The 26,681-nt window shown below is 39.6% G+C and overlaps 1 protein-coding gene across 1 annotated transcript in view; it reads right to left on the bottom strand.

The window, feature by feature from the left end:
* The window catches only part of LOC127430583 (whirlin-like), a 136,743-nt gene that overhangs the window by 15,244 nt on the left and 94,818 nt on the right, over positions 1–26,681 (bottom strand). Inside the window, exons 5-7 of the mRNA XM_051680448.1 lie at positions 23,213–23,249; positions 7,991–8,203; positions 5,513–5,725 (exon numbers count right to left, since the gene is read on the bottom strand). Of these exons, the coding sequence (XP_051536408.1) occupies positions 5,513–5,725; positions 7,991–8,203; positions 23,213–23,249 (463 nt within the window). The remainder of the gene's footprint in view (positions 1–5,512; positions 5,726–7,990; positions 8,204–23,212; positions 23,250–26,681) is intronic.

Raw genomic sequence — 26,681 nt, 5'->3', positions numbered from 1 at the left:
GTTCAGAAGTCTGATTACTTGGGGGAAGAAGCTGTCATGAAGTCGGCTGATGCGGGTCCTGATGCTGCGATACCGCCTGCCTGATGGTAGCAGTGAGAACAGCCCATGGCCCGGGTGGCTGGAGTCTCTGATGATCCTCCGAGCTTTTTTCACACACTGCCTGGTATATATGTCCTGGAAGGAGAGAAGCTCACCTCCGATGATGTGTCTGGCAGTTTGCACCACCCTTTGCAGTGCTTTGCGGTTGTGGGCGGTGCTATTGCCATACCAGGCGGAGATGCAGCCAGTCAGGATGCTCACTACAGTGCAGGTGTAGAACCGTGTGAGGATGTGGCGGTTCATTCCAAGCTTCCTCAGCCGTCTCAGGAAGAAGAGGCGCTGATGAGCCTTCTTCACAATGGCTTCAGTGTGGATGGACCATGTGAGTTCCTCAGTGATGTGGACACCCAGGAACTTGAAGCTGCTGACTCTCTCCACTGGTGCTCCAATGATGGTGATGGGACTGTGTTCTCTATCTCTTCTCCTGAAGTCCACCACAAGCTCCTTTGTCTTACTGACATTGAGGGAGAGGTTGTGCTCCTGACACCAGTGTGTCAGAGTGTTCAGACCTACCACCGTCGTATCATCAGCAAACTTAATGATGACACTGGAGCTGTGTGTTGCCACACAGTTGTGTGTGTACAGGGAATACAGGAGTGGGCTGAGAACACAGCCCTGCGGGGCTCCAGTGTTGAGGGTCAGTGATAAGGAGATGTTGCTGCCCATTCTAACCACCTGGCGTCTGCTTGACAGGAAGTCCAGGATCCAGCTGAGTTTCTCATCAAGCTTGGAGGGCACTATGGTGTTGAATGCTGAGCTGTAGTCTACAAACAACATTCTCACATAAGTGTTCTTTTTTTCCAGGTGGGAGAGAGCAGTGTGTATTGTAGATGCAATGGCATCATCAATGGAGTGGTTGTTGCGGTAAGCAAACTGCAATGGGTCTAGTGATGGAGGCAGCACAGAGCAGATGTAATCTCTGATTAGTCTCTCAAAGCATTTGCTGATGGTGGGGGTCAGAGCAACAGGACACCAGTCATTTAAGCAAGTAATTTTGGATTGCTTTGGAACAGGCACAATGGTTGATATTTTAAAGCATGTGGGGACTACAGACAAAGAGAGGGAAAGGTTGAAAATGTCCGTAAAAACACCAGCCAGTTGGTTTGCGCATGCTCTGATGACATGGCCCGGAATGCCGTCTGGACCCGCGGCTTTGCAGATATTCACCCGTCGGAAGGATGGGGTTACATCCGCTACAGAGACGGAGAGTGAACTAATCTCTGTAGCTTCGGCCACGAGAGCTCTCTCTGCAAGGGCAGTGTTATTTCCCTCGAAACGAGCATAAAAATTATTTAGCTCATCCGGGAGAGAGGCAGCGGTGTTCACGGCGGAGTTTTTATTCCCTTTAAAGTCCGTGATGATATTAATTCCCTGCCACATGCTTCTAGAGTTGGTGGTGTTAAACTGTCCTTCAATCTTGTTCCTGTACTGACGTTTTGCTGTTCTGATAGATTTTCGGAGGGCATAACCGGCTTGTTTATGCTCCTCCGCATTCCCGGAATTAAAAGCGGAGGTCCGCGCATCAAGTGCCACGCGAACATCGCTATTAATCCAAGGTTTCTGGTTTGGGTAGATCCGTATTGTTCTGGTTGGAACGACGTCCTCTACGCACTTTCTGATAAAACACGTTACGCTATCAGTGTAAAGCTCGATGTCGTCATCAGAGGCGGACCGGAACATCTCCCAGTCCGCGTGATCAAAACAGTCTTGTAGCGTAGAGTCTGATTGGTCCGACCAGTACTGGATCGTTCTGAGGGTGGGTGCTTCCTGTTTCAGTTTCTGCCTGTAAGTGGGCAGAAGTAGAATAGAAGAGTGGTCCGATTTGCCAAATGGTGGGCGGGGGAGGGATTTGTAGCCGTCCCAGAAGGGAGAGTAGCAATGGTCCAAAACCCGATCCCCTCGTGTGTTAAAACTAATGTGTTGGTGGTATTTTGGTGCGACTGATTTGAAACTGGCTTTATTAAAGTCCCCGGTCACAATGAATGCGGCCTCAGGGTGTGCGGTTTCCTGCTTGCTTATAATCCCACACAGTTCCTTGAGTGCCCAGTCTGTGTCGGCTTGTGGCGGGATGTACAAAGCAGTGATAATGACCGCTGTGAATTCCATCAGTAGCCAGAATGGTCGACACAGAAGCATGAGAAATTCCAGATCAGGAGAGCAGAAATACTTGACTGAATGTACGTTCCACTGATCAAACCAGGATTTGTTGATCATAAAATATACACCACCACCTCTGCTTTTATCTGAGAGGTCTTTCGCTCTGTCCGCTCGGTGCACGGAGAACCCCGCGGGTTCAATGGCTGAATCTGGAATCTCAGCAGACATCCAAGTTTCCGTAAGGCAGATAATGCAGCAGTCCCTCGTTTCTCGTTGGAAAGAGATCCGCGCTCTCAGCTCGCAGAGCTTGTTGTCCTGAGACTGAACATTTGCCAGTAGAATACTGGGTAGCAGGGGTCGATTTGCACGTCTTACTCTGATGAGAACGCCGGCTCTGTTTCCCCTTTTCCTTTTGCGTTTCGTGTTTGTAAACAGCGGGTCGGCAAGCTATGCTAACATAGCTTGTTTTGAGCTTTGCTCAGAGAACGGCGGCATTCCTCTGTGTTGGCACAGGTCCTCCACATTCCCACAATCCTCTGTTGTGTGCTAGTGGAGCATAAATCAGGATGTTCTCTCCAGGGGTCTTTTTTGTCTGAGGGGGCTTATCTGCTATGACAGTTCTGCATATGGCTGATGAGGTGCTGTAACAGCTTGAGAGTCGAACATTTTGTCTCTGGAGATCCAAAGGGCAGTAGTCTGGTCTGCTGCTGCTTTGTGTAATTACTGTAGCCAAAACTGGCAGACTTACAATAACACTGATCCACAGAGGAGGGCCACAAACAAAGCTTTTATTCAAATGCATTCACTCATTTCCAAAGCACGCACACACATATACAGATACACACTTGGTAATGACCCGTGATGAAGAGGTACAAATAACAGCTGACACATTTTTTAGATTTGCGACAGACATTCGGACATGCTGATGTCTGATCACTGCAACCCACATACACACAGACAGACATCAGTGAGTCATTCAGAGAGCAATCAATCCATGCAGAGAATGCAGAACAGGTTACATCTATGTGTGTTTAAGTGTGTGTGTGTGTGTGTGTGTGTGTGTATGCAAAAAAAAAAAACTCAAAGTCACAGCACAGCAAGCTTACAATACAAGTGTGTATGTTGATATCTTTGCAAGAGAGGCACACTCAAATCCCAAAACACTGTGAATTCTCTGATTAGGTGTGTATGTTTGTGCACATACCCTTGTAGACATATATCATGGTAACCAAAGTTTCCTTTTCACCAAAATACCATAGTGCTCATTTTTATGGTCAGGGTTTTCTTTGAAAAAAAAAAAAACATAGTATTAAACTCATCCTACACTATATGAATGATACTATAAGTCAAAGCATGCAGTTTGTTGTGAAGAGGTCTGCTGTTACTTTCCTAAACAATCAGAGTTTAAATTTATGCCTGGCAGATTATAAAATGTGTGAAAAAAAAAAAAAATCCCATAGACCTACACTGAGGAGAGACGGTAGTTATATAATGTTAAGGTCATGTCAAGTGATGGTAATTTTGTCTTAAAATTAATAATTAAATAAATAAGTAAATAATAATTGAATTTAGAACCATGTTTTTAGAAATTTTATTTAGCAACCATGCAGAACACCCTAGCAACCACCTAGAAATGCCCTAGCAACCACTCAGAACACCCTTGTAACTGCATAGCAGTGCCCAGGCTACCACCAACAACACCCAAGCATTGTGGCAGGAAATTTTGGGAAGAAAACACCTGTAGTTTCTACAGTTATTATTACTATTGTAAAATCATAATACATTAATATGGCATCTCCTTCAAACAGTGTAAGAAGCATTTATAATTATATTATATTATATTATATTTATTTTTTGATTTTTATTATATTAGATTTTCATGACAGCATGGGCCAATATTAAGTTACCAGTTTAAAAGAATATTCCGGGTTCAATACAAGTTTAGTTAAATCGACACCATTTGTGGCATGATGTTGATTACCACAAAAATGAATTATGACTCATCCCTCCTTTTAAAAAAAAAAAAAAAAAAGAAAAGCATTACAGCGAGGCCCTTACAATGGAAATGAATGGGGCCAATATGTAAACGATCAAATACTTAGTGATTCAAAGTGTAGCCATAAAACGTAAACAATATGAATGTTAACATTATTTTATTTGTGATTAAATCCCTTACTAACCTTTTCTGTGTAAAGTTATATTAAATTTTACAACTTCGTTGCCAAGACGACATAACGCTGTAAACCCTTAAACCATAAAACAATAGTAAAAACCACGATTTAATCAACGTTACAACCTAAATAATACACAAGTTTTAATAGAATAAATGTAAGTGCTTTAATAAAATTATAAGCTTTACAAAGAAATATTCTGTAACACTTTACAATAAGGCACCATTTGTTAACATTAGTTAACATGAACTAACAATGAACAATACTTTTACAGCATTTATTTATCTTAGTTGATATTATTAATTTCAACCAATGCTAATATATTTTCAAGATCAAAAGATGTACTTGTTAACATTAGTTAATGCACTATGAACTAACACTGACAATGAACAATTGTATTTTTATTAACCTTAACAAATATTAATTAATGTTTTCAAATATATTGTTCATTGTTAGTTCATGATAACTAATGCATTAACTAATGTTAACGAATGGAACCTTATTGTAAAATGTTACCAAATAGCCTTTTAAATGTGGTGAGGAAAACAGCAGAAATGTTTTGTATGGTATTTTGATGGTTACCATGGTACATTTTTGTAAGGGAAAGTAAAAGAGTGTTTAACATACCTCCATCATATCTATCAGCCAGAGCAGTCTTTCCTAGTTTATTGAGAGGGACAGGGAGTTGGGTGTTAAACTGTGTCATTTACACAGGGAGCCAGCAGACTTTAAAATCTGGCAGGAGACATGTTTAGTCTGTCACACAAACAACACTCACACCTCTGAGACTCAACTCTAAACAGTGTCACTTTCAAAACAAGGCATAGATGATCGGAATTGAGACACAGCTAGACAAAGTAAGTCAGGTGGACAGACAGGTCCATAGTGGTGAGAGAGAAATACTTTTTCTATTTGGCAACTTTAGAACACTTCATGTTGTATCCTAGTAATCTGCACAGGTGTCAAACAATTTTGTAAACTGCCCTCCTGTCTTCACATACACACACAAACACAGAAGGACACAGCCATCCATACTTCCCGTTTCAAATTATATATGCAGACATTGCCCTTAAAAGAAGAAATAGTTCATTCATAAATGAATAGAACTGGCTTCCTAAACACCAACAGTCTCTTTTCCCTCTTACCCGTGCAGAGCTGAGGGTGGTGTTGGTCATGTAGCTGGCTGAGGAGGAGGCCAATGTGTCTGGGTATGACACCATGGAAAAGGAGTCTTGAAACCCAGTTCCGCCTCCCTGCCTGGCCTTCAGGGCTTCAATCTCTCGTCTCAGCACCAGCCCGTCAAATCTCTCCACGTCCTGAGGGGTCACCAGCCCCCTGACCTCTGAAAGTAGAGAGAACTGCACATACACACACAGAGAGCAGTAAATATGGCTGAGCTTTAAATGATGTTGATTACTTTGATCTTTGGGGCTTTTAAATGATCATGAATGTATTATGAGGTCATTCTGGCTGTACACTATATGGCCAAAAGTTTGTGGACACTATATGTGCTTGATGAACATTTGATTTCAAAACCTTAGGCATCAATTTCCCCCTTTGCTGAAATAACAGTTTCCACTCTTTTGGGAAGGCTTTCCACTATACTGTATGTAGTAACATGGCTGCAGGGATTTGCTCTCATTCAGACACAAGGCTATCAGTGAGGTCAGGAACTGTTGCTGTTACAGTTCACCCCAAAAGTGATCAGTGGGGTTCAGGTCTGGGCTTTGTGCAGGCCAGTCAATTTCTTCCACATCAGACACAGTAAACCATTTCTTTATGGACCTCACTTTGTTCACAGGGGCATTGTCATGCTTGAACAGAAAAGGGCTATCCCCAAACAGTTGCCACAAATTTGGAAGCACACAAAGCCCAAGCCATTACATAAAGAAACATTAAGATTTTTCTTTACTGGATTTAATGGAGTAACCAAATTCGTTAATTAGAAGGGGGTGTCCACAAACTTTTGGCCATATAGTGTATATCAACAGACAGTCACAGTCTTGGAATACTTTCATTATAATTATCATTACTCATAGGAATATTTTATTGCTCAGAGTTTGTTCTTTCATAGATCAAGAGCCTGAATGGAGTTCTCAGTTATGTTTCATTTAATTGTCAACGTTGCCCCATATATTTCTCTTCAGATTCCTTAGGAGAAATAAAAATTGAAACAAATGAGACCATTTTTGACAGAGTAAGAATATAAAGCAACAACAATAATGTGCATAATATAACTGATGAGATTTGTCAAGTTCACGTTGAGATCCCTGATTTTTGTTTACAGACCTCTGAGTCTCTGCAAATCTGAGCACAGTGTGAGACGTTGTTGAGATCTCTTCCAAAGCTCTAGAGCAGACACGTGAGATTACTGGAGTGTTAATCTCAGGAGAAAAATCTGAGCTGAAATTTTAAAGGAATGGTTCACCCAAAAATGAAAATTCTATCATCATTCACTCACCCTCATGCCATCGCAGATTTCAATGATTTTCTTTCTTGTATAAAGTACAAATTAATATTTTTAGTTGAATATCTCAGCTCTGTAGGTCCACACAATGCAAGTGAATCATGACCAAAACAAAGCTCAAAAAAGCACATAAAGGTAGCATAAAAGTAATCCATAAAACTCCAGTGGTTTAATCCATGTCTTCTGAAGTGATCCAATAGGTTTGGGTGAGAACAGACTCCGTAACTCCTTTTCACCGTACATCTTGCCATTGCAGTATCTAGGCACGATCATGATTTCAAGCTCAATTACACTTCCTAGTGCTTGACGCATTCACAGAACACAAGGCGGCGCAAGGAAGTATAATTGAGCTAGAAATCATTATCGCCAAGGAAACTGCTGATGTCAAGATTTATAGTGAAAAATGAGTTATAATTTGGTCTGTTTTCACCCACAAATGATTATATTCCTTCAGAAGACATGGATTAAACCACTGGAGTGTTATGGATTACTTTTATGCTGCCTTCATGTGCTTTTTGGAGCTTCAAAATTTTGGTCACCATTCACTTGCATTGAATGAACATACAGAGCTAAGGTATTCTTCTAAAAACCTTTGTTTGTGTTCTGCAGAAGAAAGAAACTCATACACATCTGGGATGATAAGAATGATGAGAATTTTCTTTTTTGGGTGAACTACCCCTTTAAATGAATTCTCCATTAGCTCTCCATTTAATCTCATTGCTGAACTGAGATAAACAGATTTCATGTGTGATAGGTTTTTTTATTATAGGAATATTTCATATTCTTTATAATCCAGTAAGCCATTGTACAGTTAATTTTCATACAGTTTTTAATTTAGTCATAATTTTTGTCTTATAACAAAAATGTAAAATTAATTTTAGTCTGACTAAACTGCCTTTTAAAATTAGTCGACAAAAATAACATTTTAATTGACGATAATGTGCAAAATTACAAAAACATGTTTCAAACTGTAACAGACCAAACAAAATAAATATAAAGGACAAAGAGAGTTCCAAAACAAAGAAATAAAACAAAGTAAAAATGCTGTTAGAGGCAGATTAGAGATGCAACAAAAATGTTTGCATCATTCTGTCACACACACACGCGCACACGCACACGCACACGCACACACACACACGCACGCACGTTTCTGCACCTTGGCATGTGTATTGAGCAGCTCAAAGAGGGCCATGACAAGCTGCTCAACACCGATGTGGCCGTCACGATACTCCTGGATGTAGTAACCCATGGTCTGCCTCTCTGGCTCGGTCAGCAGGTGTCTGGCCTGTTCCTCCATCATGGCCCTGCTCTGGTTCACCAGACTGGACAGAGTCACCTGAGAACCAGCTACACCTTTATAAAAACCAGCCTGAGAGAAAGAAAGAGTGTTTTTTTTTTTCCTTTTCCTTTTCTTGTCACTCCTTTTTTCGTGTGTGTGTGTTTATGCATGTTCATGCATTGGCAAAATTTTATGTAAAACAATCATGGCAATAGAGTACTTGAGAATCGAAATCTGTGAGAGAGACTTAGGTTAAAGGTAAACCATAGAGAATGAGGAGGAATCAGGTTAAAATGGTTTTGTGTGTGTGTGTGTGTGTGTGTGTGTGTGTGTGTGATATATATATATATATATATATATATATATATATATATATATATATATATATATATATACAGTATATGAGAGATATATAGAGTAATATGCAGAGTAATATGTCATTCATTTTATGTTTTGCACTGTACAGTGCAGTTTACATAACTGTTAGATTTAGACTTTTTAGTTTATGGGCCTAGCTGACACAAAATACTTTTGGAAAGTAGGCATGTCCTATGGCATGATATGCCATCTTTCATCTAAACCATTTTAAATCAGCATTTTCTAATTTTGTATAATTACTATACATGCAGCTTTTTTAACCTCACAGTAATTAAAATACTATGTGCATATGTTTAAAAATTCATTTTATACACTGTAGGACCATTTAAAATGAACTAGTGATTTAAAAAAAAAAAAAAAAAAAACATCTTAAAAGAAATGGTGACCGCTTAAATGACACTGTACATGTTAATTATACTGTTTAAATTCTGACCTAAAATCTTAATGTGTAATTCATTTTGCTCAATAATTTTATTGCATTAGTCATTCTAAAGAACAGCATGGCAACATGGCTTAAAGTTGGAGGGTAAATCCAGTATGTAAGGGTGTACTGACTCATTGAAACATTTGTCATGAGCCTTTTTGTTCATATATTTTCAAATTTTTTTTAGTCAAATTTAGTACATTTTTGGTTGTCTTCAAAAAATTGCATTGTGATAGCGAATATTAAAATAGCAAATGTTGTTATATACATGTACATTTAAGGTATAATGCAACTGCCCACCTTCAAACACACCTGGTCCCAGCATGCCCCACCCCCCAATAAAAATGGAACATTATCTCAACCCTGAAAACATGTCCATGGCAATGTGCTACAGTTTAAGTGCTAAAAATTTCACAATAGCAAAGAAGACATCAGACTCATTTTACTTTCTTTGTTGCAATGCTATTAATAGGTGTTATTTGTGGATTATACAAACACTTGAAACGAAACTGAACGCACACGTGTGAATGGGTAGAAAAAATCTGATTTGCACATAATTTTTAATCGCAAATGCGACCAAAACTGTCGCACATACAGCCCTGAGCGCAAATACAAGAGCAGCAGAAACTGAGAGGCGATCTTTTACAACGCAACAGCCTTTGAATGAGTGCCTCATTCCAAAGATGGTGAAATGCTCTCATATCCTTTTCTGTCCACAAAAACTTTTTGTCATAGGGTTATTCTAGATTTGTGTAAATTGTAGCGGCCAAATTAAGTAAATTTGGAGCGCTGTAAACAACATGCTTAGAGCACGTTACGAACCGAATGCAACACATCTGTTTCCATAAGCATGAGATGAAATTCGTGGAGTGAGCACTAAAATGCCTCACGTGCGCTCAAGGCAGAGCTACACAAGAGCAGCGTGTGCAGACAGTTTAATTAAATCGCAGCCCTCGAACGAGGTCATATCTTAATATTCGACCCCATTTCGATTGATCATTCAGCCCCATGCAATGCAATAGAAAGACATGTTTGCTTTGTTTCGCGGCACAACCTCTTTTTTTTTTTTTATCTCATCACATTCATTTCAGACTGCAAGCTCTCAACTTGGATATCATTCTTTTGCCGTGATGCTGGAGATTCAGTAGCAGCGCAGCGCCACTGCTGGAAAGCGGTCCAGGAAACACTAGTCTTTTGGCATTGAATGAGGCCGGTTCAAGGTTTGCAGGTTGCAAAAAGCAATCCATGAACTTTCTATCAATCTATTCTCTTAGCCTTTTTTAATTTGATTGTTTCCAGCTGAATTAGCAGTCACGCTGAATGGTCAACGGTCTCGATGGGTGGAGATGTTTGTTGGCTGTCTAGTTTGCAGGTGCAGCCAAGCAGCACTAGTGTCTATGTTATCACACAGTCAAAAGACACAAGCCTTTGAACTGAGCTCAAATCAATACAGACAGATACAGTGGGTTAGAAGGGTGAATGCTGATCAAGTCAGCTCTGACAGTAAACTATTTTTACCCTTATTCTTTTTTTTCTCTTTAGAACAAAACATGTTGAAATGTTGTAACAATTAGATAACCTCCACTGTTGAGCACTCCAACAGGAACTAATGCATTTTCGCTGTATTATATGGCAGACCATTTATTTTCACATTATTTTGGAGGAAAAAAGCCCTGACCACTGGATGGGAGTGAGATTTAGGGGGGTGAATGTAACGGGAGCCTGCTGGTACGTGATAGCTTTACGGTGTGTGTAAACCTCATTCCCCTGGCCTCAAGAGGCGCACTGGCAACTGACACTAGAGGCTGTAGCCTTTAGCCTCCTCATTAGTGCGCCCGCCTCCCATGCGGGAGACCCCAGTTTGAATCCTGCTTGGAAAGGGTCGGGCAGGATCGGTGACACTAGTTACCAGTCAAAAGTTAAGACCCACTTGACTGAATTAATGTTTTTTCAAATTAAAACCAATTTTTTCAAAAGGCTTATGTTTAATTGCTTGAAATTAGTTTTGCAGAAAAATAATTTATACATTGTGCCTATGTTCCCCTACTTTGTATCCAGTTTTGAATGAATTTCCAAACATTTCTTCCAAAAAAGTACTAAAAGAATGGTTAATTGAGTTCTGCTAAGGAACTGCAATCAAAACCAGAATCATTAAAATCCTTATGATTCCCATCCCTAATAAAGAATGAGAAGGTGTGTCCAAACTTTTGACCATTTGTGTAGTTCAAAACTAGTAGCCACAGATAGGCTCCAGAGTAATTTGTTCTCCAACAGTACGCCAGAGATGACAGCCATAAAATAGCAGCAAGTTACAATTTTGTGCTCTCCTGAAATAATATATTACCCTCACCAAGTCCAGAGTACAAGAGAGTACGCTTTAGAGTATGATTTATGTCAACCATAGAGTTTAATTCCTTTTGCCTTCTTTTTATTCTGAAAATCCATTGATTTCATAGACTCCCTCAGTTAGACACTCATAGTTTGAGGTCGGTTTACTGCTAAACTCAAATTCATCTTCAGCTGGAGAACAAACTACTTCTAAAATCCTGCTGAGCCCAACCACTGCAGCTGAGATAAATCCAGAAGCTGATCCATTTTACCTCAGATGATTACAGAAGTATCTGAGGTTCTGAAGTACAAAAACTCTGCCCTCCAGAGCACTCTGCGATATCAACTCTGCTACTCAATTATGAAAAGCAAAGCTTGGGCGGAAACTCTTCCAACAAAAGATGATCAATAGAGCTCGCATGATAAATGTACAGATATCATGATTTCATAAGAATGATATTGGCCGTGATGAGATCGATCCCACACCATCTGTGGAATCCCAACTTGCATGTTTATGATGTCACGTGACCGACAAGCTCTTTGATCACACAAAATTGTTGCTCAGTATTATAATTTTAAAGGGATACTTATTCTAAAAATAAAAGTTATTTAATTATTTGCTCACACTCATGTCTATTAAAACCTGTATAATTGACTAAATTATATATTTTTTCACATCAATCTACACTCCATACCCCATATTGACAAAACAAAAACCAGATTTTTGATTCCTTTGCAAATTTATTAAAAAGAAAAAACTGAAATATCACATTGACACAAGTATCAGACCCTTAACTCAGTACTAAGTTGAAGCACCTTTGGCAGCGATTACAGCCTCAAGTCTTATTGGGTATGATGCAACAAGCTTTGCACACCTGGATTTGGGCATTTTCTGCCATTCTTCTCTGCAGATCCTCTCAAGCTTTGTCAGGTTGGAAGGGGACCGTCGATGGACAGCCATTTTCAGGTCTCTCCAGAGATGTTCAATTGGGTTCAAGTCCGGGCTCTGGCCGGGCCACTCAAGGACATTCACAGAGTTGTCCCTAAGCCACTCATGCATTGTCTTGGCTGTGTGCTTAGGGTCATTGTCCTGTTGGAAGGTGAACCTTCAGCCCAGTCTGAGGTTCTGAGCGCTCTGGACCAGGTTTTCATTAAGGATTTCTCTGTATTTTGCTGTGTTCAGCTTTCCTTCAACCCTGGCCAGTCCCCTAGTTCCTGCCGCTGAAAAACACTCCCACAGCTTGATTATTACATCACCATGCTTTACAGTTGGGATGGTATTGCACAGGTGATGAGCGGTGCCTGGTTTCCTCCAGATATAATGCTTGGAATTGAGGACAAACAGTTCAATCTTCATTTCATCAGACCAGAGAATTTTGTTTCTCACAGTCTAAGAATCCTTTAGGTGCTTTTTTGCAAATTCCAAGCAGGCATTCATGTGTCTTGCACTGAGGAGAGGCAGATCGGTGGAGTGTTGCAGTGATGGTTGTCCTTCTGCAAGTTTTTCCCCATCTCCACAGTCTGGAGCTCAACCAGAGTGACCATCGGGTTCTTGTTCACCTCTCTTACCAAGGCCCTTCTCAACCCGATTGCTCAGTTTGGCTGGGCAGCCAGCTCTGGGAAGAGTCCTGGTTGTTCCAAACTTATTCCATTTAAGAATTATGGAGGCCAGGGGGCCTGGGTAGCTCAGCGAGTATTGATGCTGACTACCACCCCTGGAGTCGCAAGTTCAAATCCAGTGACTCTAGCCTGGGTGACTGAGTGCTGAGTGACTCCAGCCAGGTCTCCTAAGCAACCAAATTGTCCCAGTTGCTAGGGAGGGTAGAGTCACATGGGGTAACCTCCTCATGGTTGTGATTAGGGGTTCTCACTCTCATGGAGGCCACTATGTTCTTAGGAACCTTCAATGCAGCCGAAATTGTTTTGTAGCCTTCCCCAGACCTGTGCCTTAACACAATCCTTTCTCTGAGCTCTGCAGGCAGTTCCTCTAACTTCATGGCTTGGTTTTTGATCTGATATGTATTTTCAGCTGTGAGACCTTATATAGACAGATTTGTGCCTTTCCAAATCATGTCCAATCAATTGAATTTGCCACAGGTAGTCACAAATCAAAGTGTAGAAACATCTCAAAGATGATCCAGAGCAATGGGATGCACCTGAGCTAAATTTCAAGTATAATAACAAAGGGTCTGAGGGACTTATGCCAATGAGATATTTTTTTTTAATAAATTTTCAAAGTGATAAAAAATCTGTTTTTGCTTTGTCATTATGGGGTATGGAGTGTAGACTGATGTGAAAAAAAAATCATTATTTATAGCATTTAAGCATAAGGCTGCAACGTGAAAAAATTAAGAGGTCTGAATACTTTATGAATGCACTGTATGTATGTGTGTGTGTGTGTGTTTCATGTACTGTGATGTAATAATAACACACATCCTCTTTTTTTTGTGCTCTTTTTTGACAAAACCATTTTATATATATATATATATATATATATATATATATATATATATATATAGATAGATAGATATATAGACACACACACACACACACACACACACACACACACATACACAACACACTGACTGTCTCATTACTAAAACTTGAGAATTGTGTTTTAATCTCATTCTGCTCCATCAAAATGAAGTAAAAACAAATTAATCACACTTACATTGTCACATTACCTGAATCTTCTGAAACATAAGGCCAAAGGCATTAAGCTAAATAATTAGATGATCAAGATCAGTGTCACCTTAGTCACATTAATTAAAATGATAAATGTTTGGGTATGGGAGCTGCTGTCTTCTACAGCTCCATCATCTTCATTATTGGCCACAAGCGAGCGGGAGTTTTAATATGCTGACCAGAGACATTGGCAAGGGTGACTAAGCTTTTCAAAAGAGCATCAAATACTTTTTTCTCAGACAGACTTATGCATTTGCACCCTGTTTTACCGCCAGTCTGTCCATCTTAAAGGCAGCCTACATTGAAATTGGAGCACCATTTCCACCTCTTGTGCTACATTATGTCCTGCGAAGAGCACATCTCTCCCAGAGTGCTGATGGATTTTTACTCCTCTTTGCAGAACAGTGAGAGAGCAGTCAATAGTTGATGTGCTAATGACTCACAGGAGATAAATTCTAAGTGATAAGCAAACCTTCTTTTATGCAGACCAAAGCAAACATAAAAACAGCCTATGAGTGCAGAAGGCCTGCTCAAGTATTGTATGTTACCTACACATAAATCTGAGAATGTTCCATAATAATATAGTAGAAGATCTGGCTGGAGAGAAAATGTAATTTACAGTCAGAAAAGCTCTTCTGGGATTTTTTGGCCTTAAAGTTTTTATTTACGTCACAGATGTTCTGAAAAATCCTCAAAAATGTTTCATATAATCGAATTTTATAATAATAATAATGAATAATTCCTTACATTTACATAGCGCTTTTCTAGGCACTCAAAGCACTTTACAGAGTATAGGGGGAATCTCCTCAACCACCAACAGTGTGCAGCATCCACCTGGATGATGCAACGGCAGCCATAGTGTGCCAGAACACCCACCACACACTAGCTAATGGTGGAGAGGAGAGTAGAGTGATGTAGCCAATTCAGGGATGGAGATTATTAGGAGGCCATGGTAGATATGGGCCAATGGGGGGAATTTGGCCAGGACACCGGGGTTATACCCCTACTTTTTACGAGAAGTGTCCTGGGATTTTTTAGTGACCACAGAGAGCCAGGACCTCGGTTTAACATCTCATCCAAAAGACAGTGCTTTTTTTTTATTTATTTATTTTTTTAAACAGTATAGTGTCCCCATCACTATACTGGGGCATTAAGACCCACACAAACCACAGGGTGAGCGCCCCCTGCTGGCCTCCCTAATACCACTTCCAGCAGCAACCTTAGTTTTCCCCAGGAGGTCTCCCATCCAGGTGCTGGTCAAGCGCAACCCTGCTTAGCTTTAGTGGGCAACCAGGCAAGACCTGCTGGGTGATATGGCTGCTGAATTTTCCTTGTTCGCTTGAAAGGAAATAGTTCAGTGTACTACAAAGAACTTGCAAACATCATAACTAAAATCATACGCCCCTGTTCCTACGGGCACAGCGCCAACAAAAGTGCCTCTGGTAAGAAACCTCAGTTTTTTGATAGAAACCTTTTTGGTTGTAAAGAGTAGCATATCTAGTTTAGTTTGATATTCTGCTTTAAAAAATCCGTTAATTTTTTGCACGTCAGCACACTGATAAACATGAAGTCCACGTATGTGGAAATTAGGACCACATTCCTTCAAAAGTTGAAAAAACATTAACACATCTGTGGGTCATTTCGCTTCATTTTAATATAAATTTTGTTATATTTTATTTTGTTATCACTGAACATAATGGTTCTATTCATTAACATGTATACCTATATATTTACTGTGCATTTTCACATTGAGAATAAATGTATTCATGCAAATGCTGAAAAACTTTATATGGAGTTAGGATGAAAATAAGGTGCATTTCGAACTGTTCTGAGACCAGTGCAGACAGATAGCACACTGGAGGTTAAGTCATTCACTATATAGGGAGCAAGGAAGCAATGGTGCATCCTAAAGCTTTCTATGCAGCTCAGTGCATTCACTCCTAAAATCCAATCAAAAGTTTCAGTTTCAGGCTGCAGATGATGTTTGGACCACTCAACATGTTTAGCAGACATGCATGATAATCAGTACATAGATTCAGAATTTTGTAATGCAACATTTTATTTTAACATGGTTGGCAGTGATTGGATAATGCTGGTCATTACTTTTAATCAGAATTATTTATTCAGCTTTATAGAAAATCAGCTTTAATGTCTAAAACGTCTCATAAACATGAATAACCAACACTCCTGAACACATAATAAACTATTTGATTAAAAAAATCTGACTTTCTATAGCTTGGTATTATCTAACATTTCACAGCTTAGTCCCGCTGTCCACATAAGTGGACATCAATTTTTAGGAAAACTATTTGCTCTAGAATTTTTATATTATTGTTTATTAGGTGCTACTAGTTACAAATCAAAATGGGAAATGGAAAATGCATGCAGGGGTCTCAGAATGTTAAATGTACAGTGGAATAAACAGCCCTTTTAATTCTAAAGGGGGTAGCACACCGAATGCGTCTGGCGGACAACATGGCGTGTTCTAAAATTGGAAACAATTGTTTTCTATGAATGTATGTACACCGCCGCCGCCACTCGGCATCTGTCAGTGGTGCCCACCTACAACTCCGGAGGGTGCTCAAATTTCTGCCGCACCAATGGAACGCAACTTGAATATTTTCCATTAAATTTGACCCAAATCATTATCAGTGGACATACAGTTGAAGTCAGAAATTTACATACACTTAGGTTGAAGTCATTAAAACTAATTTTTTAACTACTCCACAGATCTGATATTAGCAAACTATAGTTTTGGCAAGTCGTTTAGGACATCTACTTTGTGCATGACACGAGTAATTTTTCCAACAATTGTTTACAGACAGATTGTTTCACTTTTATTTGATTATATCGCAATTCCAGAAGGTCAGAAGTTTACATACACTAAGTTAACTGTGCCTTTAAGCAGCTTGGAAAATTCCAGAAAATTATGTCAAGCCTTTAGACAATTAGCTTCTGATAGGAGGTGTACTGAATTGGAGGTGTACCTATGGATGTATTTTAAGGCTAACCTTCAAACTCAGTGCCTCTTTGCTTGACATCATGGGAAAATCAAAAGAAATCAGCCAAGACCTCAGAAAAAGAATTGTGGACCTCCACAGTTCTGGTTCATACTTGGGAGCAATTTTCAAATGCTTGAAGGTACTACGTTCATTTGTACAAACAATAGTACTGAAGTATAAACACCATGGGACCACGCAGCCATCATACCACTCAGGAAGGAGACACATTCTGTCTCCTAGAGATGAATGTAGTTTGGTGTGAAAAGTTAAAATCAATCCCAGAACAACAGCAAAGGACCTTGTGAAGATGCTGGAGGAAACAGGTAGACAAGTATCTATATCCACAGTAAATCGACATAGCCTGAAAGGCTGCTCAGCAAGGAAGAAGCCACTGCTCCAAAACCGTCATAAAAAGCAAGACTACAATTTTCAAGTGCACATGGGGACAAAGATCTTACTTTTTGGAGAAATGTCCTATGGTCTAATGAAACAAAAATTGAACTGTTTGGCCATAATGACCATTGTTATGCTTGGAGGAAAAAGGGTGAGGCTTGCAAGCCGAAGAACACCATCCCAGCCATGAAGCACAGGGGTGGCAGCATCATGTTGTGGGGTGCTTTGCCTCAGGAGGGACTGGTGCACTTCACAAAATAGATGGCATCATGAGGAAGGAAAATGATGTGGAAATATTGAAAGAACATCTCAAGACATCAGCCAGGAAGTTAAAGCTCGGCCGCAAATGGGTCTTCCAAATGGACAATGACCCCAAGCATACCTCCAAAGTTGTGGCAAAATGGCTTAAGGACAACAAAGTCAAGGTATTGGAGTGGCCATCACAAAGCCCTGACCTCAATCTGACAGAACATTTGTGGGCAGAAATGAAAAAGTGTGTGCAAGCAAGGAGGCCTACAAACCTGACTCAGTTACACCAGTTCTGTCTGAAGGAATGGGCCAAAATTCCAGCAATTTATTATGAGAAGCTTTTGGAAGGCTACCTAAAACTTTTGACCCAAGTTAAACAATTTAAAGGCAACGCTACCAAATACTAACAAAGTGTATGTAAACTTCTGACCCACTGGGAATGTGATGAAAGAAATAAAAGCAGAAATAAATCACTCTCTCTACTATTATTCTGACATTTCACATTCTTACAATAAAGTAAAGATCCTAACTGGCCTAAGACAGGGAATGTTTTCTACGATTAAATGTCAAGAATTGTGAAAAACTGAGTTTAAATGTATTTAGCTATGGTGTATGTAAACTTCTGACTTCAACTGTATATTATTTACTCTAGCCTTGTTCTTTCTTTAAAAAGGGGAAAACCTTGCTAACGTTTGTGTGTACTGTCTGCCACGTGAACCGCATCGATGTGTCCCGTGTTTGATACCTGTGCTGTGTCCTAGCCGCGACGCGGCGTGGCGCTTCTCGTCCGGTGTGCGACTGCCTTAAGGGTCAGACAGAGAGTGAAACATGGTCATATAAAAATCAATTATGACTATTTGTGGTGCAAAAACCTTTACTAATATTAGAGTGGACAATAGAATGAAAACAAAAACTCCATACAACTGCTTTATGTTCTTGTTTTGCAAGTTTATTGTGTTGTCAACTTTAGTTTACATTGCTAATGATGATGTGTTGCGCCCCCCCATTGCCACTATAGTTCTTGTCCCAAAAAGGGAAATGTCAATCTGCAGAATTCAATTAGCTCTAAAATGAGCACAGCTGAAATGGGTTTCAGCCGCAATGAGTTGGCAAGGGGCGGTTGGCTTCAAACAACGCAAGCCTCTCTTGAGACATAGAGAAACTTAACATTAGGCAATGGATATAAGTGCCTAACTCAGCAAAAATTCCACAAGGTCACTTAGCAAGGAATTCAGGCCTGCAAATGGGCAAAAAAACGTCTGTAAGAAACTTTTGAGGCAGAGTAATTGTAACATTGCAGTGGATAAAGAATAGCATTTGCATTTGTTCACTCATCTGACAGAGAGACCCCACACAGTCACAGAAAAGTTGTGAACCCATACCACTGTTTGACTCATCTCATTTTATGAGCTACGTGAGTGCTAAACTAGCCAGAAAGCGTAAAATACAAGCAGACTTGAACCCACTCTATGCCATTAGAAATGTCTTTCAACTAAAATAAATGCCACTGTCATAAACTGAGTTTCTGTCAGCTTGCTATGCTAAAACTTGCAGTTTTTAATGTTTCTGAATCATAAGTACGTTCTTTCTTAATAACGAACCATACAACTTCATAATTTTCTGTGTGTGTCCCCTATGTAAGCACAGCTTATTCCTTACTGACCTACAATTAATCAAAACTCCCTCTGCCAAGCTGTGTACAATTACTTACCCAATTATTAAGTGTTTTAAGGGTGATTTTAATGTTTACTGATGAAACGTAATGAGGCATTTATGTTATTATTAATTTACATGCCAGGCCAAATGCTGGAAAATATTCCCAGTTGAATTGCAGAAAAAAAAAAAAAAAAAAAAAACTTGTTACATGGCCACCGAACATCATTCATACCCATTTATGTTAAATGTTATGTTATATTTTTAAATGTATGCATTTTACTGCAACCAATATGATGAATTTTAGTAATTATAATGTTATTAACATTAATTACAATGTTGTTATATAGGAAGTGACTAATTTGTGTGTTTGCAGATAAAAATTAGAAGTTTATGTCCACATACAGTATCAGAGGTTATTTACGGCTGAATGTGCATTTTCAAAAAAAAAAAAAAAAAAAAAAAAAACATGTCGTGTGAGGCACTGCAAAGTTACAACTCTTTGGTATGCAAAATGAGCAGCTTACTTCAAAAGCTCCTAGCCTACAGACATGAGCACACACATTATCTAACTGTGTCCTTTAGCATGTCACTCCCTCTGTATTCAATAATCAGCCCTGTCATATTAAGTGCTGTAAGTGCTCATGCAAGGCTTCAGCTTTTTTTGGAGGTGGTTGTTTTGTGCATAAACCTCGGCTAACTGCAGAGGGCCTTGTAAAATCCTGTTCTTCAGGTGGGTCACCTTGCCCTTTTTCTTTTTATCCTTGTTTTACATCCTACTCTCTTTTATCCATGCAATATTTTATTTATTCTCCATCATCTATTTCTTTTTCTTTAATGTATACACTAGATTTATAATGTCTTACCCATATTTATTGTGCTTGCAAGGCAGCACTGTATTGATATTTTTCAAACATTCTGGTTAGGTGTTTGTTCTAACCCCTAAACAAAAGTATTAAATATGAATTTAGTATTATCTCTACTCATAGTCACACACGCACACACATACACTATAGACACACACTGTGTCCTTTTTGAAAACTGGTGTCTGAATACAGATGACCGTGGATACCGTATGCCTAGGGGGATCAAAGCCTCCCGGCAGCGACAACCTGACACCCTTTTTACACAGAGATACAAAGTGACGCTTCTCAAACCAAGATGATAATTTACAGCGATACCACCTTCCTCTTTCATCCCTTTCTTTCCACCTTTACCCTTCCTGTGTCTTTCATTTCTCTTTCCTCCTCTCTACCTGTTCTCCTCATTATGTCCACAATCTCTCCCATCAATTCTCTTTGTGGTTGCAGTACAGAGAGCTATAGAGGAAAGGGTGTGTGATTGCCTAGCAAGTCAGAGCTACAATGCATCCCTGAATATTTTTATTTATGCAATGCTGGCGTGCATTTCAACCTGTTTCCATATCAACCTCACGGTTCATCAATAACGGTAGTACTCTGTCCAAATATGCAATTATTAGTGATTCTAACCCCATTTCTCTTTTAATTAGCCAGGCAAAGATAGGAAAGAGCACAAGGACATTCTTTAGTTCATCAAAGCAATGCAAATATACAGAGTCTGATCTATTACACAGCTTGATGACTGAATGTCTCTCATTTGCATAAAAACAATATAACTTCACAATGGAGGACAAAAAAGGGAGGGTCTTTGAACAGGAATAGTCATGGAGAAAAAGTCCTGGAGGCATTTTGTGTGTTATCGTGAGCATCCTATACAGTGCATCCGGAAAGTATTCACAGCGCTTCACTTTTTCCACATTTTGTTATGTTACAGCCTTATTCCAAAATGGATTAAATTCATTATTTTCCTCAAAATTCTACAAACAATACTCCATAATGATAACGTGAAAGAAGTTTGTTTGAAATCTTTGCAAATTTATTAAAAATAATAAATATTTAAAAAAAACAACAACAAAAAAATCACATGTACATAAGTATTCACAGCCTTTGCCATGACACTCAAAATTGAGCTCAGGTGCATCCTGTTTCCACTGACCATCCTTGAGATGTTTCTACAAATTGATTGGAGTCCACCTGTGGTAAATTCAGTTGATTGGACATGATTTGGAAAGGCACACACCTGTCTATATAAGGTCCCACAGTTAACTGTGCATGTCAGAGCACAAACCAAGCCATGAAGTCCAAGGAATTGTCTGTAGACCTCCGAGACAGGATTGTATCGAGGCACAGATCTGGGGAAGGGTACAGAAAAAGTTCTGCAGCATTGAAGGTCCCAATGAGCACAGTGGCCTCCGTCATCTGTAAATGGAAGAAGTATGGAAAGGACTCTTCCTAGAGCTGGCCGCCTGGCCAAACCGAGCAATCGGAGGAGAAGGCCCTTAGTCAGGGAGGTGACCAAGAACCCGATGGTCACTCTGACAGAGCTCCAGCATTTCTCTGTGGAGAGAGGAGAACCTTCCAGAAGAACAACCATATCTGCAGCACTCCACCAATCAGGCCTGTATGGTAGAGTGGCCAGATGGAAGCCACTTCTCAGTAAAAGGCACATAACAGCCCGCCTGGAGTTTGCCAAAAGGCACCTGAAGGACTCTCAGACCATGAGAAACAAAGATTTAACTCTTTGGCCTGAATGGCAAGCGCCATGTCTGGAGGAAACCAGGCGTCGCTCATCACCTGGCCAATACCATCCCTACAGTGAAGCATGGTGGTGGCAGCATCATGCCCACAGCAGGATGTTTTTCAGCGGCAGGAACTGGGAGACTAGTCAGGATCGAGGGAAAGATGAATGCAGCAATGTACAGAGACATCCTTGATGAAAACCTGCTCCAGAGCGCTCTGGACCTCAGACTGGGTCGAAGGTTCATCTTCCAACAGGACAACGACCCTAAGCACACAGCCAAGATAACAAAGGAGTGGCTCCGGGACAACTCTGTGAATGTCCTTGAGTAGCCCAGCCAGAGCCCAGACTTGAACCCGATTGAACATCTCTGGAGAGATCTGAAAATGGCTGTGCACCGACGCTCCCCATCCAACCTGATGGAGTTGAGAGGTCCTGTAAAGGCTGTGAATACTTATGTACATGTGATTTTTTTTTTTTTTTTTTTTTTTTTTTAATAAATTTGCAAACATTTCAAATAAACTTCTTTCACTTGTCTTTATGGGGTATTGATTGTAGAATTTTGAGGAAAATAATTAATTTAATCCATTTTGGAATAAGGCTGTAACATAACAAAATGTGGAAAAAGAGAAGCGCTGTGAATACTTTCCGGATGCACTGTATATAGAGAAAGGAGATTACTCTGAATATAAATAGGGTTATGACTATGAGCATACACACTCCATATTGTGGCAGTTCAGAGGTGAAATGTCCACTGTGTTGAGCAAAAAGGGAGTTAAAAACAAACAAACAAAAAAACAAAAAAACAGAGGTATTCATTAGGAGGGCATTTTTTGCCAGCACAGTTTTAATTTTGTCATTTATTGGTGGCATTTTTGCCCTGGGCTCCCTTAATTTTTGACCCTGGATAGCACTGTGTGAAGGACAGGGTGAAAAGAACGTGATTATGGACTGATAATCTGTGTGAAAGGGAATAAAGTATGTGATTTTATGAGACCAAGTTTGTCCACTTTATGGACACACTGTGTTGTCAAAGACAGATGGAACAATTTGTGGTGCTGTGTGATGAATACTAAACACAAATACTGTACTAATACATAAACGAAATAAAAGGAAACTTAAACTAGTCATTTTCAATAGATACAAACAAAATAAAAACTATTAATGAGATATTAAAGCTAAATCTAAACTGAAATTGAAAATTATAATACAAAATAAAATAATAATAAAAACTAGTGACATTTGAAAAAAACAAGGGGAAAAATAAAACCCTTTTGCAGAGAGTTCTTCAAAATCACCACTGTGATCTTGCTCACTCTTTCAGAAACAGTGTCAAACAGGCCAAACTGGAGGGAAAATTGTGTTCAAATAACGAAACAAGCAACTCACCTTTCCTGATGCTGATGCTCCCTGCTCCAGAGAGAGGCTAGGGGAGAAAGGTAAATATGAAGAGATCAATATGTATTAGCTTTATAACCTCTTCATGCATCCACAAATATAGTAGGTTCTGACTTGCCATGAAACAGATCTTGTTTTTATTTATTAATATATATTTTTTAACATGGGCTTCAATTAATTAGAACAACATATAAACTCAGCAAAAAAAGAAACGTTCTCTCACTTTCAACTGCTTTTATTTTCATCAAACTTAACATGTGTAAATATTTGTATGAACATAAAAAGATTCAACAACTAAGACATAAACTGAACAAGTTTCACAGACATGTGACTAACAGAAATTGAATAATGTGTCCCTGAACAAAGGTATCAAGACATAATCTTGGATTTTAAAATTGTTTCAAAACCGAAAGTAACAGTCAGTATCTGGTGTGGCCACCAGCTGCATTAAGTACTTCAGTGCATCTCCTCCTCATGGACTGCACCAGATTTGCCAGTTCTTGCTGTGAGATGTTACCCCACTCTTCCACCAAGGCACTTGCAAGTTCCCGGACATTTCTGGGGGGAATGGCCCTAGCCCTCACCCTCCGATCCAACAGGTCCCAGATGTGCTCAATGGGCTTGAGATCCGGGCTCTTCGCTGGCCATGGCAGAACACTGACATTCCTGTCTTGCAGGAAATCACGCACAGAACGAGCAGTATGGCTGGTGGCATTGTCATGCTGGAGGGTCATGTCAGGATGCACCTGCAGGAAAGGTACCACATGAGGGAGGAGGATGTTTTCCCTGTAATGCACAGCATTGAGATTGCCTGCAATGACAACAAGCTCAGTCCGATGATGCTGTGACACACCACCCCAGACCATGATGGACCCTCCACCTCCAAATCGATCCCGCTCCAGAGTACAGGCCTCGGTGTAACGCTCATTCTTTGATGATAAACGCAAGTCCAACCATCACCTCTGGTGAGACAAAACCATGACTCGTCAGTGAAGAGCACTTTTTGCCAGTCCTGTCTGGTCCAGCGAAGGTGGGTTTGTGCTCATAGGCAACGTTGTTGCCGATGATGTCTGGTTAGGACCTGCCTTACAACAGGCCTACAAGCCCTCAGTCCAGCCTCTCTCAGCCTTTTGCGGACATTCTGAGCACTGATGGAGTGATTGTGCGTTCCTGGTGTAACTCAGGCAGTTGTTGTTGCCATCCTGTACCTGTCCCGCAGGTGTGATATTTGGATGTACCGATCCTGTGCAGGTGTTGTTACATGTGGTCTGCCACTGCGAGGACGATCAGCTGTCCTTCCTGTCTCCCTGTAGCGCTGTCTTAGGTGTCTCACAGTACGGCTATTGCAGTTTATTGCCCTGGCCACATCTGCGGTCCTCATGCCTCCATGCAGCATGCCTAAGGCACGTTCACGCAGATGAGCAGGGACCCTGGGCATCTTTCTTTTGGTGTTTTTTAGAGTCAGTAGAAAGGTCTCTTTAGTGTCCTAAGTTTTTATAACTGTGACCATAATTACCTACCATCTCTAAGCTGTTAGTGTCTTAACAACCGTTCCACAGGTGCATGTTCATTAATTGTTTATGGTTCATTGAACATGCATGGAAAACATTGTTTAAACCCTTTACAATAAAGATCTGTAAAATTATTTGGATTTTTTCAAAATTATCTTTAAAATACAGTGTCCTGAAAAAGGGACGTTTCTTTTTTTGCTGAGTTTAGATGTTTTTCTCAGATCTAATGGTTTATGATGGTCTATTACTTTTGTGAAAACTTTGTGAAAAAATTTTTTGACAACAAGTACAAGAATAGAATTTAATTTATGTCATTAAATATAAAAATTTCTAGTGGGGAAGCTTTTGAACTGAACTGTAAGATGTGTAGTTTTTGTTGAATTGAACTGTAGGTATTCCAAAATTTGCTTTAAGTGGTATATTTGACCTCGTTTACACCTGGAATTAAAATGCGTGATCGGATTTGGAGGGGAGGGACTCTGTTGCATGTGTTTCTGTGTTTGTTTTATGTTGTTTTCAGTTTTGACATTAAACTTTATGTTTACTGTTCAGCTGGTTCCCGCCTCCTCCTTGCCCATCCTTGAACTGTTACAAGCGGTTTTCACTAAAAATAAATCTACAAACTGTGATACCGCAAACATTTATTTTGTACAGCTTTAAAAGTGCTAACACTGCTCAACACATCATTCGTAAAGCATAAACAACCTTATTTTACTCATAAATTTTTTAAATCAAAAACCGCTTTTCAAAAAACCCATTTGAAATTCCAGAGGGAAACCATGGCGAATTAACCTTCTGGGCTGGCCTAAAAATTTACAACATGACTGAACAGCTCAATAGAATAGGCCTTGGGAAGCCTTCAGGGAAATTATAGTATGAAATTTGGGGGTGGCAGGTTCCCCTAGATCATGTGGGGGGTGGGGGTCCTCTTGATAATTTTCACCACACGTTGCATACAGTGATATAGTTTTTGCGAGTGCAGTCTGAGCAACCTGCCGAACCAAGAATTATGTGATCTAACCAAGCATAAGGCTGACTTTACGCAACAGAGCTACACAGTTCTATCTTGATATTTTTCAGCCGTTACAGTATATACAGTATATATACTGAGTCAATATTTACATATTAGCTCTAAAATGGATTAAAGGGTGATTTAAAAAAAAAGTGTAATTGTTTTATTAAAAAATGTTTAAAGCAAGAAGAAATTTTTTTCACCCTGTTATTCACTAAATCAGGTTTACAAACTTTCTGATTCCAAGGACCCCCAAATATGATGATACTATTGCAAGGGACCCCACTTCCTAAAATATAAAGGCAGCTTTATATGATCATGTATAAAGCTTTTTAACTATGTGAGAAAACTGTGTAATATTGTAAAAACAAGATTTAAGATGTCATTATCCTAAAGCAAAAATATTTTTTTAAATCTGTAAAATACAGTAGGAATGTCATAAAATATAGATAAATTGATTATTGCTCGGCATGTTATTTTCTCAATATGTTTTTGAGGCATCGATATATTACCTTTAGCCGACACTTAAATTAGATGCCTAATTTGTGTGCTTTCCAATTCATGGCCAATTGGCCTTCTGTTTAAAGTAGTTTGCGTAATAACTTTGGGAGACCACAAGGGGGTGATATAACATTTTCTGTACTTCGTACTGAAGGACGCGTTGATGCAGTGCAGGTGGAAGTCCAAAGCTGTGAATCTAGTCACCATGCACACAAAAGTTACAAAGGTTTTTGTACTTCTTCAAGAATTAATAAAGTGACGTTGATGAGCTTGCAGGTTAGTGTATGAAAGTGGTGTAAATACGCAAACTGAACGATTAGAAATGGCGACTTTATTATGCAACTTCTCTGTATGTAACCTTGAATAGGTTTCATTCAAGCCGTCAAACCACAAAAAGAGATACTTGAAACTGAGAATACATTGTGTAGGGTATATG

This window comes from Myxocyprinus asiaticus, chromosome 40, assembly GCF_019703515.2.
Source record: "Myxocyprinus asiaticus isolate MX2 ecotype Aquarium Trade chromosome 40, UBuf_Myxa_2, whole genome shotgun sequence".
NCBI classification, from domain to species: Eukaryota; Metazoa; Chordata; class Actinopteri; order Cypriniformes; family Catostomidae; genus Myxocyprinus; species Myxocyprinus asiaticus.
This window is presented reverse-complemented; position numbering and strand designations above follow the sequence as displayed.